This window comes from Myxine glutinosa, chromosome 1 (assembly GCF_964187855.1).
Source record: "Myxine glutinosa chromosome 1, kmMyxGlut1.1, whole genome shotgun sequence".
NCBI lineage: Eukaryota > Metazoa > Chordata > Myxini > Myxiniformes > Myxinidae > Myxine > Myxine glutinosa.
In genome coordinates this window covers 109682814-109702605 of record NC_136261.1, presented here as the reverse complement: position 1 = coordinate 109702605, position 19792 = coordinate 109682814, and the positions used below count along the sequence as shown (strand labels likewise).

At 45.2% G+C, this 19792-nt stretch overlaps 1 protein-coding gene across 3 annotated transcripts in view; it reads left to right on the top strand.

The window, feature by feature from the left end:
* The window catches only part of LOC137424249 (uncharacterized), a 201648-nt gene extending 192306 nt beyond the window's left edge, over positions 1 to 9342 (top strand). For 2 of the 3 annotated variants that reach the window (XM_078775969.1, XM_078775972.1), the window contains exons 13-16: positions 4660 to 4819; positions 7357 to 7511; positions 7826 to 8081; positions 8302 to 9342. In XM_078775969.1, coding sequence (XP_078632095.1) covers positions 4660 to 4819; positions 7357 to 7511; positions 7826 to 8081; positions 8302 to 8849 — 1119 coding nt within the window. In that variant the 3' untranslated portion in view covers positions 8850 to 9342. The remainder of the gene's footprint in view (positions 1 to 4659; positions 4820 to 7356; positions 7512 to 7825; positions 8082 to 8301) is intronic. The other variant, XM_078775971.1, reaches the window with a different exon arrangement.
* The last annotated feature ends 10450 nt before the right edge of the window (positions 9343 to 19792 follow it).

Sequence of the window (19792 nt, the reverse complement as noted above, 5' to 3'; positions counted from 1 at the left end):
TGCCTCCTGCGCCTTTGCTACCTCTTTCTTTGCAGCCTTCCTGGCTGCCTTATAACTTTCATGCTCTGCTGTTTCTGCTCCCGTACCCTTCGCCTTCTGCCACTCCTTGAACTTCTGAACCTTGCACGTTTTATCAACAGAAATTAATCAACTGGCCTGACCGTTGGTAAAGACAGATATTTTGGTGCCGTTTTTGAACTTCCCAATATTTTCAACAATGCCATTTTCCTAAGTTTTAATTTATTTTGGATTGTCCACAGCATCACATGTCTCGTGTATCTGTTCATTGTGTTTTATTCTGATATGTCATACAGTACTGCTATTGTAGTTGGATTCAAACTGCTGCTTGTGCACTATGCCCCCACAAAGTCAAAGAGATACGTTTACATAATAGGTTTTATCAACTGGAAGAGGACAAAGGAATACTGAATACGTTTAAAGGGGAGGGTTGTAGAGGGGGTCAGTTATTTGAATTAAGGCCTTGTGACCATTCATGTTCATGATGAGATTTTTCCTTTGTGTATTAAGACACCTGCGTCCTTCATGCCGTGTTTATGGGCAGGGCGTTTAGGAATGTTTATGGACTTCCAATTTTCTGCAGCAATTAGTGCAACATCGATAGTTTTGTTCTCTTGATTCGATTAAAATAGTTTCTCTCTTTAAAAATAATTGTTTTACCAAACAAAGCAGAAATATTTAGGCAGGCATGAGTTACGTTGAGAATTTTTATTTACAATTTATTTTACCGTTTTATGTTTTTGTGGGGGGAACAAAACCACTCGGGGGAGCGCATACATTTAACAACCTCATTCACAGAGTCCTTTAATGTTCGACCTGTGCCAAATAGCAACAAGACAGAATTTTAAACAATACAGAGTCTCGCCTTTGGATATTTGTCTCTGTGATCCCTTTCAGACACTGGGGCAGTTATATTAAGGTAGGTCTCCTGCGGACACTAGCTGTATTAAAGTAGGTCGCTAGGGTAGCCTATTAAAGTTTATGTATGTGTGTACACATACACGCATGTGCATGTACACTTATACACAGGCAAACAAACCTATTGCAATGGCCTCTCTTTCTGGCGAGGCTAATAAACATAATGCATTGACTGTGAAACAAGCAGCAGCAGCTCAAACTAATACTAATCTCCTCTACCTGAAACAATGCACAGAACTTCACCCCATATCATGCTTTGAAGTAATTTCATGGTTTTCCCCCAATGAAATTTCAAACATGCAGTTTGCATGCACGAAAAAACAAACAAATCGCTGTGCAGTCTTTGCCATGTGGCCCGTTGGGAGAGAGTTGCGATGATTAATATCCTTTAATAATAATAATCTGCAAAATATCCCCCCCCTCCCCCCCCTCCCCCGACACCTTCTCCTTTGCCCCATCACAAATATAATTTCAAAGTTTTGTGTTGCAGTATGCAGAGATTATTATCTGTAATTCACCAAAATGTCTCTAAACTTAAGTTTTGGCAATAAGCAATTAAACTGGGTGTAAGGTCATTCTATACAACTGCTCCTCACACTCCGTGTTCATTATCCATCTATGCAGCTCCACCTTGAGTTTTGTCCACCAATTAAACAGGTTATTGTCACTCGTGCTTACTTCTAAAATGTTTTTTTTGATTGCATCCACGTGTTTGTATCGGAGATATTGGAGGTTGAGATTTCTTTTTTCCTCTAACTCTATTACACACTGAATCAACTCGTTTTGGTCGCCTTGCACTCATACATGTGTCACCATTCCCATAGTCCTAATCCCAGAGCATGAGAACTGTATTGTCTTCAGAGAGGAGGGCATTGTTAAAAAATGTTGGGCACAGCAATGAGATCATCCGTTTCTGCTGTTGTGTTGCTCATACTTGTGGAAAATCTTGAGGATCAGACTATTTCCTGTCTCGAACATCTGCCACAATGTTAGGACCACAATGTCAATGACACCTTTGTGGTGACGCAACAAAGCAAGGTGGAAATACTGTATAATGCAATCATTTTGGTGTTCCTCACTCCAAAATTGGCAGTGGAAAAAGAAAAGCACACGACGTGGATTGAATTGGTACTTTGATCATGGGGGCACCAGACAGGACGCTAGTGGTAGCTTTCGTCAGAGGAATCGGGGAGTGTGAACTCAAAATAACATGTTACGGGAACAGTGACAGTTGGCAGCTGAGGCTGCTTGAACAACCGCTGTATCGATGATGTGTCGTGGGCACAGATGAGAGAGCTCCCACTGAGTCGACAACATGCAGTCAGGGTGCAGTGATGAGAGGGCCATTACAATGCTATGGATGCAAAGCATATTGGCAACAGACTCGAAGGGAGAGAGTGAAATGGTGCAGAAGCGCAGGTCTCTTGTACTCGGGCCAAACACCGCTGATGCAGGATGAACAGTCAATTTGACCCAGCCATTGAAAGCTTCATGTACATGACCGGTCAAAAGTTTTAGAACGCCTCAATTTTTCCAGTTTTTATTGAAATTTAAGCAATTCAAGTCCAGTGAATAATCTGAAATGGTACAAAGGTAAGCAGTAAACTGCTCGAGGTTAAAAAAAAAGAAGTTTAGGTTTGCAAAAATGGGAATATAATGTAAATTGCCCAGTTATATTGTAAAAAAAAAAGGCCTTCTTCAGGGAACAAGTAATGGGTTAACAACTTACAGCTGTTCTGCAGCAATGTAAGTAAATTAAGCCTTGAAAGTTGATGCAAACAATTCCTACAGATGTCCCAACCTCTGCTGATTACTTGATTACAAACCCCCTGTCTGTATAAAAGCAGTATTGGAACAGACTGTTATTTCACCCTCTGAAGCATTATTTGGACAATATTGCACTGCAGGAAGTTGTATATTGCTGTCATAATGGTGAGAAAAAGGCAATTAACAAAGGAAGACAGACAGACCATTATAATCCTTAAAAGTGTAGGTCTTTCCTTTAGAGAAATTGCAAAGAAAGCCAAGGTGTCAGTGAGTAGTTTCCTACACCATCAAAAGGCACTTGGAAACTGGAGGATACGCTGACAGGAAGAGGTCTGGCAGACCCAAAGCCACAACTGAATCAGAAGACAAGTTTCTAAGAGTCAACAGCTTGCGTGATAGGCGTCTCACAGGACAACAGCTTCAAGCACAGCTTAACACTGGTCGAAGTAAGCAAGTCTCAGTTTCAACTGTGAAGAGAAGACTGAGCTGCAGGTTTGACAGGTCGAGTGGGCCGTAAGAAAGCCATTGCTAAGATGGCAAATAAGAAAAAGAGGCTTGCCTGGGCCATGAAGCACCGCCAGTGGACTACTGAAGACTGGAAGAAGGTCTCATGGACCGCTGCATCAAAATTTGAAATATTTGGTTCATCACGCAGGGTTTTTGTACGCCGTCGAGTAGGCGAAAAGATGGTTCCTCAGTGTGTGACACCAACTGTCAACCATGGAGGAGGAAGCGTGATGGTCTGGGGCTCTTTTGCTCGATCCAGAGTCGGCGACTTGCACAGAGTGACTGGCACCCTGAACCAAAAGGGCTACCACAGCATTTTGCAGCGCCATGCAATACCCTCTGGTATACGCCTAGTTGGTCAGGGGTTCATCCTACAGCAAGATAATGACCCTAAACACACCTCCAGGCTATGCCAAACTACCTTCGAGGAAAAGAACAAGACGGTAGGTTTCAAATCATGGAATGGCCAGCACAGTCTCCAGACTTAAACCCCATCGAGCTGGTTTGGGATGAACTGGACAGAAGGGTGAAAGCAAAGCAACCTACAAGTGCAACACATTTGTGGGAACTTCTGCAACAGTGTTGGGAAGAACTTCCCGAACAATATTTTATTTCCATTGGAGAAAGAATGCCACGAGAGTGTTCGGCGGTTATATCTGCAAAAGGTGGCTACTTTGCTGAGTCAAAAATTTAAATTAAATTTTCTTAAACAAAATGATTCTATGATTTCTTTTTTTTCTCCAATTGTTTATTTGTTCTATGCTTCATTTCAGAGTACATTGAGACATTAAACTGCGTAAATTTCAATAAAAACTGGAAAAATTGAGGTGTTCTAAAACTTTTGACCGATAGTGTATATACATGTTCCAGAGCCCTGCCCCCCCCCCCCTTCCCCCTCTCTCCAGGTCAACGCTTGGTGTGTGTTTGGGCAAAGTCTGGAATAAATTAATATCGAATTTACAAAATAAACGACCACATGTTGGCCATCCAAAACTTTCCCTGCTTTGGCTAATATAAGAAAGAGTAGTTACATCGTTCACCAAACTACATGACACAAGTTAGCCAGGATGTCACTTAAACATCTACATCCATTAAAATAACCGTTTTTGGAAGAATATTGTGTATGTGCCTCCTACCGTACTTGTCCTGCATGCGATACTGCTCAATTAGTCTTGCATCACCATCGGGAAAAAAAAAATCCTTACAAGCACAAAGTTTAGCTTCCTTAACAATATCTGTTTGTTCATGATTTCAATAAATTCGTTTCATAAATTTATATCAGTGAAGGAGGTAATTTACAAAGAATGGACATATTACATTATTGGGAATAGATGTACAGAAAAACTGATTTGGCTTGATGAAATAGGAAATTTTTAAGTTCAATGGAAAATATTATTGAAATACTTAAATTGTAGAACCGTTGTACTTTTTTTGATTTATATTCCCCAGGAAGAGGTGAGTGCAGCTGCAGGCAGAGGAGGAAGGGGTGGTCCTGCAGGAAGTGGAAGGCGTTTGGTTATGGGCCTAAGGGAGGTGACCAAGCACCTGAGGCTAGGAAGGCTTGAAGGCCTGATTATCTCGCCCAATTGTGACAGCAGTCAGGGTAAAGGTCAGTGGTTATATGCGCATAACATTTTACCCTCGTGCTTTTGCTCTTCCTTCTTGCTGTTTTTTTTTTCCATGTTTTTCTCTACCTGTAGCTCTTTCACTCAATCAAAGTTAAATTGACTTGTACTTCAATAAATCGTTTTAGCAACTTCAAGGAGTTTTATTTCTTGGTTTCCAGGGAGACTGTCAAAACGATATTAAATCGGATTAGTCTCTACCCAGCTCGGTGAACGGGGTGTCGAGCTTACTTTGTGTGTCAGATTGGCTACATAGGTCAAGGTCGTTTGATGAGATCAGCCAAACCAGAAGTCGGACACGCTTCGTCGTGGAAACAAGCTGACCACAGACAGCAATTGCCATTAAAATCAAAATGTGAAAAAATGTGAAATGTGAAAGGTGGATATGATTGTGTGTGACAAAGACAATGAGCAATCATATTTAACACGATTGACTGATGGTTAAACTTTAAATTCTCCAACGTTACCATACTCGGAGGTGTTTCATCAACAGCAGTTATTGTGTTCCTCCTCATCATCATTGTTGGTGCAAAAGGCTTTTTAAATATTGGGACACTTGAAGATGGCAATCAACAGAACTTTTCACAGTGTAAAAAAACGATACAAACAGGAAATACAGTGAAATGGCTGCCAAAGTTAGTTTTGGAAAAGCCAGGCAAAACTCATGCACATCCTGAGAAACGGATGTATTGTAAACTTTGAGAGGCTTTTTATGCCTTTGCAGCCTAAAGTACCGAAGGCATTATGTTTTCCGGTTGTCCGTCCGGCTGTGCATCCGTCCGTGATCACGTGTGTGTGTGTGTATATATGTGTGTGTGTGTGTGTGTGTGTGTGTGTGTGTGTGTGTGTGTGTGTGTGTGTGTGTGTGTGTGTGTGTGTGTGTGTGTGTGTGCGTGCGTGCGTGCGTGCGTGCGTGTGCTTTGTCATACACCTCAAGTTGGAAATTTGATGGGCTTCAATTTGTCTGTCCAGGCCATAACCATTTTTACCATTTGAGTATTTGTCATCAAATCTTCACCAAACCCTTATTATGACAATATGGAGAATACTAATGAATAAAATGTACAATTTTTTTTAACTCGTTTGGTTTGAAGTTTTTGCCATTTTCATTCATTTTTGTCAAGTTTGGTTTGAGGACAAAGCGGACACAGACGGGCTTTGCATTCTGGGATGCTTTCTAGTTTACTGATTGAAAATGTTCACACTGCAGTAGAGTGAAGAATCAGGGCAGAACTTTCCTTAAATTCACATTGCAACCATTTATTGTAATTTAGCAGGCATTTGATATTAAACCACAAAGCTTCCAGACCTGGCAATTGCCTCCCGAAAGTAAAGGCCACTGTTGGGATTGTCCAACGTAGATAGATGGATTGTCTTTAAATACTATTGTCACAACTACTAGTCACAAAGGTGAGCCCATAATGCACGTGATGAATCGGTGCAGAAGAGCAATTCGACAATCATTAGCATTAGTCTTTTATTCTTTTGAAGATATGACACTAGCCACAAAATATTACGTTTATTTATGCAGTGCATAGGTTTTGCAGCATTAATCTTAAAAGGACGGATGCAATTGTGTTTCTTTCAGTAGATGCCATTTGAAATAATGGTGTCAGTGTGACTTTAGCTTTTAAAGCTGAGACAGACTAGTTTTTTTTTAGTATAAAATTTGAGGAATACTTCAAAAGGATAAATAAAAAAAATAAAAAACCTTTCACATTTTTATAAAAAATTGTTTTATTTAACTGAAACATTGTGGATCAGCATAAAATGAGTGAGTACTTATTAACCTGATTGGTAGATTGAAAAATTATTGTGTTATTGCATCATTATTTGCCACCCTTACCTTTTCTATATAATTTAAAAAACATTTTACATTCTTTAATTCATTATGTTGTCTCGGCACCATATTTCAACATAACTCTATATTACGCTTCTTCCCTCTTCTCTCCTTCCAAATATGTGAAGCCTTTTCCTTTTCCACCCCTTCTGTCGGCCCCTCCCCTAGCCTCTTCAGTCATCCCCTCCTCTCGCCCATTCTCTCAATCCCCTCCTCCCGGTCCTTCCGTCGGCCACCCTCCTCGCGGTCCTTCCGTCGGCCACCCTCCTCCCGGTCCTTCCGTCGGCCACCCTCCTCCCGGTCCTTCCGTCGGCCACCCTCCTCGCGGTCCTTCCGTCGGCCACCCTCCCGGTCCTTCCGTCGGCCACCCTCCTCGTGGTCCTTCCATTGGCCATCCTCTTCGTGGTCCTTCCGTCGGCCATCCTCCTCCCGGGCCTTCCGTCGGCCACCCTCCTCCTGGTCCTTCCGTCGGCCACCCTCCTCCTAGTCCTTCCGTCGGCCACTCTTTCCTCCCCTATCCTTCTGGCTCTTCCATCAACCGTCTCTTTGCTTTGTTCTTGTTTTTTGTTTTTTAACCCACGCCGTGTTTTATTCATAATCTACCCAGCTCTATTGTCATTCTTTTATTACAAAAACCACTTACAACTCAAACAATCGCTGTTTTTTTCTGCTTTTTTACAGGAGGACTTGATGAGGCTTTGCAGACTGCATTGGCACTTGCAGGTGCACAGGGAATCCTTGTGTGCTTCGCTCTTGGGCGAAAAGCCCTCGGACGTTGTGTCAATAAGCTGGTGCCTGTCAGTGCTGTTGGTATCTTCAGTTATGCAGGAGCAGAGGTTGTATCCTATATTTTGCTGTTTTCCTTTGTCTTATTTTTACCCCGCGCAAGCGAAGCGAAAAGTGGGGTTAAGCAATTGAATTCTGCTCTGTTTCACTTAATTTCACCTTTGGTTTCATCTTTTACAAGAATTTTATTCTTAATCTGCCCAAACAGCTTTTGATTACATAATGTAAACTTAAAATCCTAATATCCTCCTCTCTGATCTCACCTACAAAAAATTTAAAGCTTCCTAACTCTCCTTTATCATGATTTTCCTTGTTTCTGCATATCACCATTAATTATATGTCATTGACCTCATTTCTTACGCAGGCCTTGTTCCATCGCCTCACACGCTTAACATTGGATGCACGGCAAGCGTACCAAGCTGTCGTCTCAGCTCTGCAACATGCAGATGAAGTTTCTCGACCATCTGGAGATCGTAGCCCAAGGCCATCTGAGGAGCAAGCAACAGCAGCTGGCCGATTACCTTTCATGACACATTCACGCAATGTGTCAGCAGCCAGTGCAGTGTCTTTCTGCAGTGCTTTGTCTGAACCAATTTCAGAGGTCAATGAACGAGATGTAGGTGGGTCTTCCCTGTCTTTATTTTGACTAATGTTCATACAAGCCTTTGCCAAAATGTATGGCAATTGCACACGGCTCTTGGGTGATGATCTGTGGTCCTGCCCTGTGAACTATCTTTCTCTGACGTCAAATGGCAGGGAATGTTCTGAGAGAATTGGAATAAATTAATGATCATTTGCATCATTTATGTGGCATTAACAGACACTGCTTTTCACTTGCAGGCACATGGCGCCACCTCATTGAGGTGCCTGATTTTGGGTTGGCCAGTCCCAGTGTGCCACGGACAACTCGTGATCTGCCTTCTGCCAAATCGGGAAATGTTACATCAGATGAACATGGCAGTTGCGTTGCTCATACTGTACCTGAAGAATTTGTCCCTGAGAAAATTGAAAATGAAAATGTCAATGATTATGATGCGGATGGTGATGTAGATGAAGGGTGGAAGCAGCAATGGGACAAAGAAGGAAATGAAGTAAGAGAGGGCGAAGGTAATAGAGATTGCCATAAAACATGGGATGAGGACAAGGACGATGAGGGAAAATGGCAGGAAGATGCAGATGTAGAGAAAAGAGAAGGAAAACAAGAAAAGAGGGATGGCGATGTTGGTGGGTGTGCGATCGGAAGAGTGGAATCTTGGCTCGAGGCTTTACGGCTAAGGGATGGGAGAGCAGATGGATATGGAGATGAAAGAGCCGAAGAACAAGGAAGTGCAGCACAGGGGACAAAAGGAGAAGAGTCTTGTGATAAGGAAACAAAAGCAGTGTGTTAGATAACATGGTGACGAGAAATTGAGAGCCAAGCAGGGTAGAAGCCAATTTGGGGCGAGAGAGGGGAGCTGGGGTTAAGAAATCAGTATTGATCGTGTTTTGTATATTCTGAGTCGTACATTACAGCACTTTTCAATGTTCTCTCATGGAGATGTACATTATGGAAATAGGAAAAGTGGTCTTTAGGGTGATTGTGATCGGGTAAGTTGGAGTGATAACCAGAGGGGGGAAAAAAAACCTGTTGTGAAAATGATGAATATTTTGTGATTTATTTTTAATTATACCGTCTTGTATACAAAGCAGCTTTGCAAAAAGAAGAATATGGGCAGTAAAAAAAAAACATTTTATAATTGTGGGACCTGTTTTTCTGCAAGAATTGTAGCATTATAATCCACTTTTGTATGGCAAGGTGAAATTTCTACACAAAATGTAAAATGCAAAAATAAAAAATTGTAGAATGTTATGTTGGATATAATAAAACATGATTCAACCCTGTTTCCAATCAATTGCTGAAGAACATTTGAACAATAAAGGAAATTGTCAAACATTTATCAGTAATCCTCAACTACAATAATTCACAACAGAATTCTCGCATCTCTTCTTCCAATAGATGGTGGAGTACCCCCAAGGCTGTCATGGGCTTGTTCGTGTTCCTCGTATGCATTAATGACCTCTCCAATCATCTGCAAAACCCGACAAGTCCACATCCCACCAACAGCCTGGCAGCACCAGCTTTGCTCTCTGTTAACCTCAAAAGGATCACATACTAGTCTGATCTTGGAAAGTCTTTCAATCCAGGCAAATCTTTCTCTGGAAGGATCAGTAAATGATACCTCCTCTTTTACACTTCACAAAAAACACTAAGTGGATTATCTGTTGGCTTCCCATCTTGATTTTCTCTTTCTAATCTCTGGAGACTCCATTTGCTATCATGTCAGTTTGGTAGGAGTCCTTCAAACTACTGTCCAGGGTATTGCAGCCAATGTATTGTGCAATACAGTTGCCAGTCATTCACTTTTCATACTCGCATCTTTTTTCCTACTCGTATGCTGCAAAAATCTTCAATACCCTGGAAGAACGGCCTTCAGAGAGCTGCCAAGGTGTCAATTTGTATGGCAGTTTGGTCTTAAATCTGCGATATCCTGAACAAGACTGCTTCATTTTCAATCATGACCACTTCAGGGTATCCTTTATGTTCTTCACTGATTAACCCCATCACGCCTTAATTTGTCCTTTTCCGTGGTATAATTGGGCATGTGGCAAGGCAATCGTTAAAAATCAGCTTACATTCTTCACTAAGAAAGCAAAACTAAGCAATGGGAACCCAAAGGCCCTCCATTTAGCTCACAAACAGTGGATAGCAGTCCTTTGCTGGGCCAGAAGCCAAGACTAGCTCAGCTGCAGTCTATTCTTTCCAGTGTTTCACTATCCTCAACGCCTTGTGTGAGCTGGTCCAGTCTCTCTTCAGTACCCATTTTCCTCTAGTACCTTAATTACCAAAAATATGGAGTCATGGTGGGCACTACATTAAAACTAGAACGGCACTCGGTTGAGCGCATACCTCTGCCAGGCTGAACAGTTTACGTTTTTTAAAATTATCCCATTGATAGGCCAGATCTGCATCTGGACCTGAACCAAAATTTAATAGGCTTGTTCTTGCCATCTAACCAACTCATCCATCAAAGTTAATCATAACTCGTCCACAAGCATCCACAACTTATTGATGTACCCTGCTATATATAGTTTTTGGTCCTATTTCTCAATGGTGAAGAATCACTTAAAGAATTCTCGTACCTGGAACTGGATATTCACCAAAATCTATTAAATTCGTCCTTGTCACACACTCAACCTGTCCACTAGGTTTTGTCCATATAGGCCCCTAACTTTTTGAGATATCCTGCTATGCATCGTTTTTGGCCCTTTTTTTTTTTTTTTTTGGAATACTGAATCGAGGCTCGTGAAAGAGCTAACATTTATTTCACAAACAAATCAACCAGACAAACAAAATATACAAAAAGAGGGAGTGGAAGACAAGATGGGGAGAGAAGGGGAAGCACACAACCACAACATTTGAGAGCAGGGAGAAGTGTGGGAGGGAGAGGGCTTGGGGGGAGGAGGCGTGGGAAGGGGGGGGGGGGGGGGGAGAGGTATAAAACACAAGGGGACCGAAATTAGCGGGAGTAGAAAAGATCAAGGTTTTGGACGGAATTGATAAGAGATGGTGGTGAACAGCTGTTTTAAAGACCTGGAGGGTGGAGTGGGATTGAAGAGAGTGAGGGAGTTTGTTCCAGAGGCGGGAGAAAAGAGGAATGAAGGAGTGAAGGTGAGCAGAAAGTCTTGATTTTGGCAGTTTAACCATAAGAGGGTTGCAGGCAGATCTTGTGCGACCTGTAGGAATATTTGGGGGACAGAGCCCAGAGAGAGCTGGGGGGGGCAAGGCCAGAGAGGAGTCGGTAGAAGACGGAAAGACCACCAACCTGCCTGCGGTGAGTGAGTGAAAGGCCCTTGGAGTGAGCTTCATCGCGGGAGATTCCAATGATTCTGAAAGCTTTGGTTTCAACAGCGTGAAGACGAGCGAGGTGTGAGGCAGGAGCACCAGACCAGAGGGGAGAGCAGTATTCCATAGAGCTGCGGATGAAAGCCTTGTATGTAGTGAGGAGCTCAGGTGTGCCAAGGAAGGACTTCGCACAACGGAGGATGCCCAGTCGGCGACTGGCTTTGGAGGCCAGATTTGAAATGTGGTTTTCCCAGGAAAGATCATGGCAAATAGTGAGACCCAAAAGCTTGAGTGACAGAACTTCTTGGAGAGTATTATTCAGAAAGTGGATGGGAGGGTTGTCCAGTCGGTCTTTTTGGAGAGACATCGTAAGAGTGTGAGATTTATCAGGATTGAAAGACATGTTCCATTTGTTTGCCCAGTCTGTTATTTTGTCCAGGTCTGCAGAGAGTGAGGAGGCTGCAGACTGCCGAACTGAGGGATGAGGAATGGAGCGACAGCGAGTAGAGTCGTCAGCAAAGAGATAGAGAGGATTTTCAAGAGAGTCAGAGAGATCATTGATGAAGACCAGAAAAAGCACAGGGCCCAGAACACTACCTTGGGGAACTCCAGCCTGAACAGGAAGAGGAGAAGAGAGAAACCCATTCAGGGCCACACGTTGACTACAACCAGAGAGGAAGTCCGCCAGCCATGCGTGGAGATTTCCATGGATACCAAAGGAGGAGAGTTTGGTGAGCAGAGCAGGGTGCCAGACCGTATCGAAGGCACGTGAAATGTCAAGGGAGACAGCTCTAATTTCCTGTTTGGTGTTGAGGACCTCCATCCATTGTTGAGAAAGCAGAAGCAGCATGTCCAGAGTAGAGTGACCAGGTCTGAAACCAAATTGATGATCAGAGATCAAGCCATTGGAGAAGAGGAAAGATTTCATATTATGAAGCAATGATGAATTCCATGACTTTGCTGGTAATTGGGAGAAGGCTGATTGGTCTGTCGTTGCTAGGATCTGTTTTTGCACCTTTTTTGTGCAAAGCGGTGATGTTGGCTGATTTCCAAGCAGATGGCAGATGACCTTGAGCAAAAGAGAGGGTGAAGAGAACAGAAAGAGGGAGTGAAAGAGCGGAAGAACATGATTTTAGGACCCGTGGGCTGATGCCGTCAGGACCAGTTGCAGAATCAGAGTCGAGGGTTGACAGAAACTTTTCCACCTTGTCAGGAGGAAAGGACACAGAGTCCAGGAGCAGCTGGGTACGGTGGGTACAGAGAGGGATGGGTTTGGGACACAAGATTTAGAGGCAAACACAGAGTTGAGGCATTCAGCTTTTTCACGTGCGGAGTCAGCCGTTAAGCCGTTTGAGGTGAGGGAGGGGATGGAGGGGGAACAAACACCAGAAACAGATTTGACCTAACGCCACCAGGATTTGGAAGAGGGAGACAGATAAGAGAGTTCGGTCTTGAGAACGGTGAGATATTGTTTCCTGGCTCCTGAGGGTGGACATACACTTGTTTCGGGCTTTGTGAAAGGAAATGAGATTTCCTTCCGTTGGATTTGCTTTCCTGGAGACGAAAGCAAGTTGTTTCAGGGCAACAGCCTCACTACAAGATTCCGTGTACCATGGACGGGAGGAAGGGTATGACAACTGAAGACGAGATGGGATAAATCTGTGCCACATGAGAGAGAGCAATTTACTTTGAAAGAATTCCCAGGATGAGTTGATGTCAGAGGCGGTAGAGATGGGAGACAAGTCCAAATGATTGATGGCTGCTTGAAGACCGTGCCAGTTGGCCTGAGTGAAATGCCAGACTCGTCGACGCTGAGGAGGCTCTCTGAGAATGGTCAGAGAGATGTCCACTTTGACAAGCACATGATCAGATGAGCCGATTGGAGCAGAAGAAGAGCAGCAGACATTTTCAGGGAAGTTAGTCATAACCAAGTCCAGAAGAGAAGATGCTCCCTTGACTGAGATCCGGGTTGGGAAATTGACAGATTGTGTCAGTCCCAGTGAGTCGCAGAAGTCCTTTGCTGAAGAGCCATGGCTGGTGAGAGAGGTACTGTTACGTGGTCCTCCCGGTGACTACCTGGTCTCGGTGACCCCCGGACCGTGAGAGGAACTCCGCCAGAAAGATCTATGATTTATACGCTTTCGTAACGCAATCAATATGAAAGACACAACAATTCAAGTCAATAAGAAACCCCACACCAAGGATCCGGATTCATCAATAATATATTCCCCAATCAATCAACAACCATCAATAATCAATCACCAATATTACTAAGATGGCCATCTCATGTATGTCCCCCCTTTCCCCACTCATGACCCCTCAATGGTCACTGTCCCTCACAATGTCTCTGGGCCCCTCCTGGCCAAGGTGAAGGTCGACTTTTGCGCACACGGGCGGTTGAACGGACCCCTGGCTGACGTGCTCCAAACGTGCACGTCACGTACCGGGAACAACTGCTGCAGCGCCCTCCTCCTTGCACAGCCAAGCGGGCAAAAGCAAAGCGCGGCTGGCAAAGCGCGCGAGGCCCAAGGTGCGACCCGTACGCGTCCTTGTAGACATCGAGGCGAACTGTGCCGGACGCTTGGTTCCGTGCACGAACCCACGGCACTTGACGTGTAATCGGTAATTACCCCGCGCAGGTAACTCCTTTCGCCAGACGGGCTTTCAAACGCAGCGTCCCCCTACGCTGCTCAATATCGACACCGCTCGCGTCGGAGCTGGGCGAGGAAGAGGAAGATCGCCGCTTCTCCCGGACCTCGTGTCTTTTTTCTTCTTCCGGTTCACTATCCCGTTTCCGGTCTCCTGTTATCCGGAGCCTCTCTAACCCTTTAACCACAACAACCTTTAATAGAATAAACATTAATAAGCAATGACATGAATAGTAACTCCTCTAAATCCGGGATCCGTAACACTCCCCCTCTTCAAGAAAGAAAGTTTGAACCCCACGAAAACTTTCTGTGCCGGCCACTTTGATAAACCAACCCGATACCCCAAATCATCAGTTCCCCCCGGGCACAATTATCGCATCTCAAAAATAAAGCAACAAACTTTCACCAAAACCCCCCAGAGATTCCAAGGTAATTCCCTCTAGACCAAGCGTCAACCACTTCTAGTTGCTCTTGGATGGAGGCCCAGCTGAGTACTCACTACATGGACGCCTTAAGGAATGTGGGGTTCACGGTTAGTCCAGGGAGGAAAGGTCATTACATGGACGCCTTTAAGAACGTGGAGTTCCCGGTTAGTCTGTGTAGGAACGTTCCCTACCGGGACGCCTTTTAAGAACGTGGCGTTCACGGTTCGCCCGTGTAGGAGCCCAGGCTCGGCGGCTCCGCCGTATATAGAGTGCTTCAACTTCTCCGGACTCCTAACAGTTACGGTGGGACCCCTTGTCCCAGCAGTCCCCTGACTGGCGGTCTCCTTCTCGGCCAGTCCTCTGCCAATCATTCTTTCGGGAGATGCCGTAACTCTGGGAGCCTCCATAGTAATATCGGCTGCTGCCAACACCAAAACTACCACCAAGTGGTCCTCTTCTGTAGACCTCTCGACGCCTACGAAATGCCTTCCCTACTGTTATGGTCCGACCCTCCAAATCCTTACCATTCCAAATCTTCTCTGCCTCCCTGGCGTCTTTTGTGCTTGCAAACGTGACAAAGCCGAACCCTCTTGACTGTTGCGTTTCCCTGTCTTTTACCACCCGCACTTCCACCAGCGGCCCATATCTGTTGAAGACAGAGGTCAGAACTTCTTCCTCTGTGTTGAAGTTCAGTCCCCCTACAAATAACTTGGCACTTTTGTCGCCATCCCGAGCTGGGGTGGTGTTATTTCCCCTGCGGGGCTCTTTACCCACCCTCGGGTTACCATAAATTTGCCCCCCGGCCAAATCATTCCCGATAATCACAGATACCCCCTCTACAGGAAGCGTGGCTTGTAAACCGACGGTGACCGGTCCTGACACCAAATCGGATTCCAAATGGATGACATGAAGTGGAGCACTAACACAGCCACAGATCCCTTGTAACCGAACACTATCACCAGTTGCGGTACTCTTTGACAATGGCAAAATGCCTTCAAGCATTAAGGATTGATGGGCTCCTGTGTCCCTCAATACCCTAACAGGTCTTGGGTTAGTCAAGTCTCCCTCGAGGGAGACCAACCCCTCATAAATAAATGGTTGGTAACTCTTCTGTGGGTAATTTCTTACGCTTGCCATCGCATTCGGAGTTGTAATAGTCGGACTCCGCTCTGGGTTTTCCCTTTTCATGAGGTAACAACTCGACATCAAGTGTCCAGGTTTCTTGCAAAAAGCGCAAGTAGGTCCGGAGGAGAAACTCGTGGTCTGCCTCGGGCCCCCCGAAAAATAAGTTTGTCCTGGGCCCGTCGCCCTCTGATTTCGAACAGTTCGGGTATCAGCGTTGTCCCCATAATCATCTCGAGGCCGCCGCCATGTATTGTCGTTCTCCGCACCTGCTGTTCCACAACTCCCCTGCGGAAATCTAGGCGAGGAGTTAGGTTCGTGGACCCCTATCCGGTGTGTTAAGGCATAATCATCTGCCATGGTGGCTGCGTCCCACAACTTCGGTACTTTCTTTTCCTGCAGGTACACTTTGATGTCCTCGTGGACACACTGTTGAAACTCCTCCACCAGGATCAAGTCATGCAATGCTTCGAAGTCGTTCCCGACTCCTTTTGACTCACACCACCGATCAAACATGTTTTCTTTCACTCTGGCAAACTCCACATGGGTCTCACTCTCCCTCTTCCTGGCATTCCTGAATTTTTGCCGGTAAGCTTCAGGAACCAACTCATAGGCTTTGAGGATGTGCTTCTTCAATACCTCATAATCTGCACATTGGTCCATTGGTAGCGCCGAATAAATCTCTTGAGCTTTACCCACCAGCACACTTTGCACTAGTATGGTCCAGGCCTCCTCCGGCCAGTTTAACTGTCGAGCCACTTTCTCAAAGTGTGGAAAAAATTTAGCGACTTCCTTTTCACTGAAGGGTGGAACCAGCCTCACATGTCTGCCCACATCCCAGGTGTTCTGGCTAGGTGTCGACCCCATCAGCAAGGGTGGTACCTCTCCCCGTTCTCTCATTAAATCCAGCTCGTTGAATTTAATTTCTTGCTGAAGCGCCATGTCACGTTCCTTTAATTCCCTTTCGGCTTTTCTCTCCTCTGCTTCGAGTTCCCTGGCAGCTCTCCTCTCCTCTGCTTTTCTCCCTTCTAACCTTTCCTGGAGTTCTCGTTCCACTCTCCTTTCCTCTGCTTGTTTCTCTTCTCTCCTCTCTTCTGCTTTCCTTTCTTCTTCTGCTAACCTTTCCTGGAGTTCTCGTTCCACTCTCCTTTCCTCTGCTTGTTTCTCTTCTCGCCTCTCTTCTGCTTTCCTTTCCTCTTCTTTGATCCGTTCCTGGCTCCGTAATTGCAACTCCAGTTTCCGGAGCTCAACGTCTTCTGGTTCTTCGGGTAGCCACTGCCAGGCTGACTCGTCCCATGTTCCTAATCCCACCATAGATTGTATCACCGTGGTCTGCAACTCTGCCTTCCTCAAATTAGTTCGGACCTCCAAGTTAAAATGTTTGGCCAATTTCAAGAGGTCCGCTTTTAGTAACGCTCGGAACTGTGCCTCACTGGGTGTTACCGCAAAGTTCTGTGCAACAAACGCCATGGTGACTATCGTTAACACCTGTTAACCTTCACCCAAGACTTTACCACAATTTCTCAAAAATTTACCAATTAATAATTAATTAATAAATTTTAATTACTAAAAATTATTATTTTATTATGTTATACAATTTTAGATTCCGGAATTCAATTGGACGAGCCCCCAATTCTGTTACGTGGTCCTCCCGGTGACTACCTGGTCTCGGTGACCCCCAGACCGTGAGAGGAACTCCGCCAGAAAGATCTATGATTTATACGCTTTCGTAACGCAATCAATATGAAAGACACAACAATTCAAGTCAATAAGAAACCCCACACCATGGATCCGGATTCATCAATAATATATTCCCCAATCAATCAACAACCATCAATTAATCAATCACCAATATTACTAAGATGGCCATCTCATGTATGTCCCCCCTTTCCCCACTCACGACCCCTCAAAGGTCACTGTCCCTCACAATGTCTCTGGGCCCCTCCTGGCCAAGGTGAAGGTCGACTTCTCCGCACACGGGCGGTTGAACGGACCCCTGGCTGACGTGCTCCAAACGTGCACGTCACGTACCGGGAACAACTGCTGCAGCGCCCTCCTCCTTGCACAGCCAAGCGGGCAAAAGCAAAGCGCGGCTGGCAAAGCGCGCGAGGCCCAAGGTGCGACCCGTACGCGTCCTTGTAGATGTCGAGGCAAACTGTGCCGGACGCTTGGTTCCGTGCACGAACCCACGGCACTTGACGTGTAATCGGTAATTACCCCGCGCAGGTAACTCCTTTCGCCAGACGGGCTTTCAAACGCAGCGTCCCCCTACGCTGCTCAATATCGACACCGCTCGCGTCGGAGCTGGGCGAGGAAGAGGAAGATCGCCGCTTCTCCCGGACCTCGTGTCTTTTTTCTTCTTCCGGTTCACTATACCGTTTCCGGTCTCCTGTTATCCGGAGCCTCTCTAACCCTTTAACCACAACAACCTTTAATAGAATAAACATTAATAAGCAATGACATGAATAGTAACTCCTCTAAATCCGGGATCCGTAACAGTACCCACACCCTGCCAACTGGCATGGTGACAATTGAAATCACCACATATGAGGAAGAGAGAGATGGGATGGGTAGATAGAAGTTGGTCCATATTATCAGACAGCGAGATGTAGATGGAGTCATCACTGTTTAGTGGACGGTACAACACACATATGAACAAAAGGTGGGAGCGAAGGGGTAGCCGTAGCCAAAGGTATTCCTGTGGGTGAGGTGGAGAGAGGGCAGTGGAGGGCGAGTGAGGAAGAGAGTTTTTTATAAAGATAGCAACCCCACCTCCAGGACAAGGCTCAGGTCTATCATACTGGAGGAGGGAGTAACCTGGGAGAGATACCAAGGCATCAGAGACATCATGAAGGAGGAAAGTTTCTGTTAAGCAGATCACATCTGGTTTGTCAGAAGCATCCTGTATGGAGAGATCAGTCAGGTTTGAGCGAAGGCCCCGGATGTTTGAGGTCCATACCGTTAATGAAGAGGAAGGGGGAGCATCGGGTACAGAACAGGGGGGGGGAGGGGTAGGGTAAGATGTGGAAGAGGTAGGGAGAGCTGTTGAAGGTGTGTCAGAGATTTCAGAGATTTCAGAATAGCTTGGAGAAAGGGAAGAATGGGGTGGACAAAAGGTTTGATGGAGATTGGGTGAGGCACAGTGAGGTGTTATTTGAGGAGGGGGAAGAGCGAGGCAGAAGGTTGGGGGAGATGAAGGTGAAAGTTGGAAGGGGGAAGAAGCAGGGAGGATGCTTTGAGGAGGAGGGGTGAGAGGAGAGTCTAGGAGGGGAGGAGCGAGGGAGTGTCTCGGAGGGGAGGGGTGTGGGGGGAGTTTAGGAGGGAGGGAAGGGGCAAGGGGGGAGATTTGAAAGGGATGGGTGATGGGGAGGATTTGGAGGGGAGGGGTGATGGGGAAGTTTTGGAGGGGAGGGGGGATGGGGAAGTTTTGGAGGGAAGGGGGGATGGGGAAGATTTGGAGGGGAGGGGTGAGATTGGATTTTGAAAAGTGTACGATTCATGGGAAACGAACATTTTTTGCAAAATGAGTTTGAGACCTTTGAGTCAAAAATACGTTTGAGGAAGCTAAAGGAGGGGTGGAGTTCTGGAGAGTTTAGGGAATGTAGAAAAGAGGAACTGTAAGAGATGGTATTATTTTATTTTTTTGGAATGAATAGATTTGGTGAGCAAGACGAAAGCATCCTTTTGTAGGAGAAGAAGAAAAAGGTGTTATAATATATGAGAGAAAATAGTTGTTCAGGGGAGAGATTATACATTTCTAACCGCGTGATCGCGAACAACGTGAACGAAGAACGAACGAACAAATAAAAACAACAAATAAACGAATAAGACCTGAGAAGGAAATATTTTTTGGGGGTTTTTTTTTTTTGAGTAGAGATATTAAACAAGGAGGTATGGGGTGAATGACTGGGACGAAACAGAGAACGAAAATAATTGCAGCGCATTCGACGAACCGCTGAGAGAAAACAAAACCACAAGGTCGGAGACGGTACGGTAGCCTAAGCCTACGAGTACTAGGCCTCAGAATACTCGATATGCATTAACCGACGATTGTGTATACATGTACGAAAAATTAGCACCGAAAATTTTCCTAAAGATACGCTATAGGTACACACACCGAAAGATAGATACAGTGATAGATACAGGTCCTATCTTTAAATGGAGAAGAATAACTTTAAAAATTCTCGGAGCCGGATCCGGATCTTCATCAAAATCGAATCACTTCGTCCTCGTCACATACCCAACCTCTCCGC